Genomic DNA, 6,000 nt, shown 5'->3' with positions numbered 1-6,000 from the left:
AAGTTGGCTACAGGGCGGTTGTGCTCTGAACCCGCCCTCTATGCAGATAACCAGTGCTTCCTGGAAGTTGGCTACAGGGCGGTTGTGCTCTGAACCCACCCTCTCTGCAGATAACCTGTGCTTCCTGGAAGTTGGCTACAGGGCGGTTGTGCTCTGAACCCACCCTCTATGCAGATAACCAGTGCTTCCTGGAAGTTGGCTACAGGGCGGTTGTGCTCTGAACCCGCCCTCTATGCAGATAACCAGTGCTTCCTGGAAGTTGGCTACAGGGCGGTTGTGCTCTGAACCCGCCCTCTATGCAGATAACCAGTGCTTCCTGGAAGTTGGCTACAGGGCCGGGGGTGCCCTGAACCCACCCTCTATGCAGCTAACCCATGCTTCCTAGAAGTTGGTTACAGGGTCGGCTGTGCTCTGAACCCACCCTCTCTGCAGCTAACCCATGCTTCCTGGCAGTTGGCTACAGGGCGGTTGTGCTCTGAACCCACCCTCTATGCAGATAACCAGTGCTTCCTAGAAGTTGGTTACAGGGCCGGTTGTGCTCTGAACCCACCCTCTATACAGATAACCTGTGCTTCCTGGAAGTTGGCTACAGGGCGGTTGTGCTCTGAACCCGCCCTCTATGCAGATAACCAGTGCTTCCTGGAAGTTGGCTACAGGGCGGTTGTGCTCTGAACCCACCCTCTCTGCAGATAACCTGTGCTTCCTGGAAGTTGGCTACAGGGCGGTTGTGCTCTGAACCCACCCTCTATGCAGATAACCAGTGCTTCCTGGAAGTTGGCTACAGGGCGGTTGTGCTCTGAACCCACCCTCTATGCAGATAACCAGTGCTTCCTGGAAGTTGGCAACTGGGCGGTTGTGCTCTGAACCCGCCCTCTATGTAGATAACCCGTGCTTCCTGGAAGTTGGCTACAGGGCAGGTTGTGCTCTGAACCGACCCTCTATGCAGATAACCCATGCTTCCTAGAAGTTGGTTACAGGGTCAGCTGTGCTCTGAACCCACCCTCTCTGCAGCTAACCCATGCTTCCTGGCAGTTGGCTACAGGGCAGGTTGTGCTCTGAACCCACCCTCTCTGCAGCTAACCCATGCTTCCTGGAAGTTGGCTACAGGGCAGGTTGTGCTTTGAACCCACCCTCTATGCAGCTAACCCATGCTTCCTGGAAGTTGGCTACAGGGCCGGGGGTGCCCTGAACCCACCCTCTATGCAGCTAACCCATGCTTCCTAGAAGTTGGTTACAGGGTCGGCTGTGCTCTGAACCCACCCTCTCTGCAGCTAACCCATGCTTCCTGGAAGTTGGCTACAGGGCAGGTTGTGCTCTGAACCCACCCTCTCTGCAGCTAACCCATGCTTCCTGGAAGTTGGCTACAGGGCAGGTTGTGCTCTGAACCCACCCTCTATGCAGCTAACCCATGCTTCCTGGAAGTTGGCTACAGGGCGGTTGTGCTCTGAACCCACCCTCTATGCAGCTAACCCATGCTTCCTGGAAGTTGGCTACAGGGCAGGTTGTGCTTTGAACCCACCCTCTATGCAGCTAACCCATGCTTCCTGGCAGTTGGTTACAGGGCGGTTGTGCTCTGAACCCATCCTCTATGCAGCTAACCCATGCTTCCTGGAAGTTGGCTACAGGGCCGGTTGTGCTCTGAACCCACCCTCTATGCAGCTAACCCATGCTTCCTGGAAGTTGGCTACAGGGCGGTTGTGCTCTGAACCCACCCTCTATGCAGCTAACCTGTGCTTCCTGGAAGTTGGCTACAGGGCCGGTTGTGCTCTGAACCCACCCTCTATGCAGCTAACCCATGCTTCCAGGAAGTTGGCTACAGGTCGGTTGTGCTCTGAACCCACCCTCTATGCAGATAACCCGTGCTTCCTGGCAGTTGGCTACAGGGCCGGGTGTGCCCTGAACCCACCCTCTCTGCAGATAACCCATGCTTCCTGGAAGTTGGCTACAGGGCGGTTGTGCTCTGAACCAACCCTCTATGCAGATAACCCATGCTTCCTGGAAGTTGGCTACCGGGCGGTTGTTCTCTGAACCCATCCTCTATGCAGATAACCCATGCTTCCTGGAAGTTGACTACAGGGCGGTTGTGCCCTGAACCCACCCTCTAGGCAGCTAACCTATGCTTCCTGGCAGTTGGCTACAGGGCCGGGTGTGCCCTGAACCCACCCTCTATGCAGCTAACCCATGCTTCCTGGCAGTTGGTTACAGGGCCGCTTGTGCTCTGAACCCACCTCTATGCAGATAACCCATGCTTCCTGGAAGTTGGTTACAGGGCGGTTGTGCTCTGAACCCACCCTCTATGAAGCTAACCCATGCTTCCTGGAAGTTGGGTGCAGGGCCGGTTCTGCTCACAACACAGCGTGCAGCCACCTCCTGCAGTGCAGTTCATGAGGCTGGATGCAGCAGGCATTAGGTGCATGGCTAAAGAAAACTGGAGTTCCCACTCTTACATTAGTTAAAACACTATATCCAAGATATGCCCCCACCTGAGAGCTTAAGGGGTTCCAGAGAATTGTGAATGAACAAGGTCGGAGACAGTACCCGACAAACATGAGATTTAAGCTTCGACAACGGTGTGCAACTTCCACCACACAAGGAGGCAGTAAAGAGAAGTCAGACAAATAGAGTGTCAGGTGTACATAGTTTACTGGATTCATAACTGGACAATCACAGAGTGTACAAAACGAACAGAACACCATCAGGAACCAGAGACTGTGGACAGTAGCTGTATCTCCAATCATTACACGTTTCTGTGGCCCCTTGGCAATACTAAGTGCCTCTTATGTGATACTCCCCACTTGCAAATCAGATACACTTCCAGTGGGATCAAAAGGGGAGAACCTTGCCTCTACACAGAAATCAAACCTTAGTGTGCTAGCTCAGCAGCTGTAGAACTGCAATCAACAGGCAGTGAGGGCTAGGAAACCTAAAGACAGTCAAGTGAGAAGACAAGGACTCTCCTTCGGGCTTATGATTTGTACCCCTTCACCTGATCAATAGCAGCCAAGGGATTCAAATATCACATCTTTGTTTGGTCACAAACAATGATAAAAAAAAATGCAAGAACCAGGAAATATCGGGTAACTTTCATGGCAATGCTCTATATCAAAAGTAATCTTGTGGCAGGAGTGTCATGAAGAAGGGGCTGCTGCCACATCAGAGCACATTGATAAACACATTGCTAGCCAGCCACGTAGACCGGAGCGGGTTGGCTTCATCCAGTTTCCTCTGTTTTCAGTTCTACTATTCTAGCGGTACATATATGCAAGAGATTTGAAAAATACTAGGATATGATATAGCATGTAGTAAGACAGCAATGGATGGAGCATGGTTTAGATCATTACTTTTAGACAGGAGGGGGATGCAACAAGCCTACGCTGCCGTGTTCCTGCCTTCCCTCACCCAAGAAGAGACAGACCCGGCTGTGGCTGCTGTTCGCCACCCCCTCCCTTCTGAAGACATCTACACTTCCATCCAGGGACCAATGTAGCTGCAGTCTCAGGGTGAATGCTTACAGCAAGGATGACTTCCCTTAAGTAAAAAGACTGCATCAAAGAGACACTGATAAGCTTCATTCTGATGACCCGTGAGCAGAGGGGAGTGACGTCCCCAGCCAGATAATTCCCATCTGCTTTCATTAGCTTTTCTTGGGGAAGTTGGAGGCCCCTCGTGCGTCCTTGAAGGCTAGCACCGCGTCTCATAGATCCCACTCCTTCCAATGTAGCGCACCCATTTGATCACATCATGGTCACTGTAATTCAGCTTTGGCTCGAAAACCTTCAGGTAACGGACTTTAAGACCAGAGGGAGCAAACGGCACCTAGAGCGAGAGAAAGAGCACATAACGTAATGCATCCAAGGGTAAGCACTCCAAAAAGCTACAAATTTCAATCATGACTAGGAGGTGCTACTTTTGTCCCAAACTTGCACTTTTTAACAGTAATGGATTGAGATGCAAGGTAGTTATGAAGGGTGAGACTACAGAAGAAATAGGTAATCTAGAGGATACATAAGTTAGTGACTTAGAACATTGACTGCTCTCAGCTACAGGGATTACCTAGGCACAAGGACTTCAGATATTTCTGAATGACCACCCACTAACCTCAAAATTCATAGAAATCGGGGGCCGTGCCCACTTCTTCTTGTCATTAGTTGGCAGGAGCTCTATTTCAGCACTGATCTGAGACTCTTTCATCCCAGCCATGCGCTTAATCCTGAAAAAGAAAACATGTGAAATGTAACTGTAAACAAAGGGTTGAAACCAAGTACATATTTGGCTGTAGGGGTTAGAAATCAGTATCTAACCATTAACTCCAGATCTTCATATATTGCATATAAAAATAACATCCCGATTAATACAAACCATGCCATCCATATCTCAAGATTTATTCAAGCTGGGATGGACCGAATTTCTTTTGGCAAATAGAGTCTACTTCACTAACCATTTTCTCCTCTAAATCTAAAGATATAAGCTGTTGTGCCCAGTGGTGTACAATTCAGTGAAACCCAGTAAAATGTCCTGCACTTGACCGGGGGAGCATCTAAATATACACTGATGACACTCAGTTTATCTTTAGGTCACCACAATCAGCTAGTTGAGTATACTACATCACTCACAGTCTCCGTAGTACATGATGGATGTTTGTGCGATCTTTAAAGATGTTTTCTCAATATTAGTGAAAGCTTTGTCGGAAAGTGCCCCTTTTTTAACAGTCACCCTCACTTTTTGCCTGGTATGTGATGAAATGTTCACTAAAAGTGCACTTAGATCCTACTAACCAGGTACCCATTGCCAGATCTCTTTCCTTACAACTTAGAATTGTTACCCAAATGGCAATACCTTTGCCCCTCCCCCGTAAGTCCCTAGTAAACGGAATCCTTGGTACCTAGGGCATGGGTACCAAAGAGGGCCCCCAAGAGCTGCAGCATGTACAGTGCCACCCGCAGGGACCCCTCACCTAGCACATCCATTATATTACATGCGAGGACATATCTGCATAAGCAGATATGCCCCAGCTATGTATTTGTCGATTCTTAGGCATAGTAAGTGAACAGGGAAGCCATTTCAAGTAAATGTGCTGGACACTGGTAACGAAGATCCCCAGCTACATGATGGCTTCACTGAAAATAGGATGTTTGGTATCAAACTTCTTGTATTAATAAACCATCACTGATGCCAGAGATGGTTTCATTAATACATGCACCCAAAGGGCACCTTAGAGGTGTCCCCTTAAAAACTACCACTGTCTAGTTTTAGTCAGCCTGCTACCACCAGACACAAGTCTGACGCCCAAGGGCGAGAGTCTTTGCTGTTGGGCAGTCAGAGACAAAGCCTGCTCTGGGAGAGGTGCTTGCACACCCCACCGAACAGGATGACCATGAATCTGCATTTGAAGGCAAGGGGCTTCGAAGAAGCCCAAAGCACTTGGTATGCAGATCTGGATTCACTCAAAGGAGTGGTCATATAGTGGGTGTAGTGACCCCAAGGGTCAGTATCCCATTGGCTACTACCGAACACGCACCTAAATTCTTATTTAGGAGAACCCCTGGCACCAGGAAAGCAGATTCCTGCTGACCTAAGGAGGACACTGAAGAGTCGGGAAAGCAAAAAAAAAAAAACCTCTGATCTTGACGCAACCCTGCCGGCCTATCTGCTGCTCTGGCTGAATTGCACCAAAGTTGACTCTTCCTGCAGCTGTGTGCATTCAAAGCTCAGGAGGGCTGCCTGCCTTCAAGAAAGACCCAGGAACTGTGGAGCAGCGACGCTGCTTCCCTGCATCTTGCAGGTAACCCAAACCAAAATTCAAGGACTCCGGACCACTTAAAACCAGACACCTTAAAGCACCACTGCACTCATGCCACTCAGCTCGAGTTGAAGAGCACCCAACGGTGCCAGCGTGGTTCCCTAGTCCTCCTAGACGAAACCCACCTCGGACTTGCCCATTATGGACACCCTCAGACGTTGTGTGCAGCCTCTTCATGCAGGACACCCCCCCCCCCCCCC

The 6,000-nt window shown here is 49.9% G+C and overlaps 1 protein-coding gene across 3 annotated transcripts in view; it reads right to left on the bottom strand.

Annotated features, from left to right (window-relative positions):
• Positions 1–2,626: 2,626 nt before the first annotated feature.
• The window catches only part of AP2M1 (adaptor related protein complex 2 subunit mu 1), a 174,799-nt gene continuing 171,425 nt past the window's right edge, over positions 2,627–6,000 (bottom strand). For all 3 annotated transcript variants that reach the window (XM_069212940.1, XM_069212941.1, XM_069212943.1), the window contains 2 exons: positions 4,099–4,210; positions 2,627–3,816 (listed from right to left, as the gene is read on the bottom strand). In XM_069212940.1, the coding sequence (XP_069069041.1) occupies positions 3,682–3,816; positions 4,099–4,210 (247 nt within the window). In that variant the 3' untranslated portion in view covers positions 2,627–3,681. The remainder of the gene's footprint in view (positions 3,817–4,098; positions 4,211–6,000) is intronic.

This window comes from Pleurodeles waltl, chromosome 11 (assembly GCF_031143425.1).
Source record: "Pleurodeles waltl isolate 20211129_DDA chromosome 11, aPleWal1.hap1.20221129, whole genome shotgun sequence".
Taxonomy (NCBI): domain Eukaryota; kingdom Metazoa; phylum Chordata; class Amphibia; order Caudata; family Salamandridae; genus Pleurodeles; species Pleurodeles waltl.
Note: the sequence above shows the minus strand (reverse complement) of the source record. Positions and strands in the feature narration are given on the sequence as shown.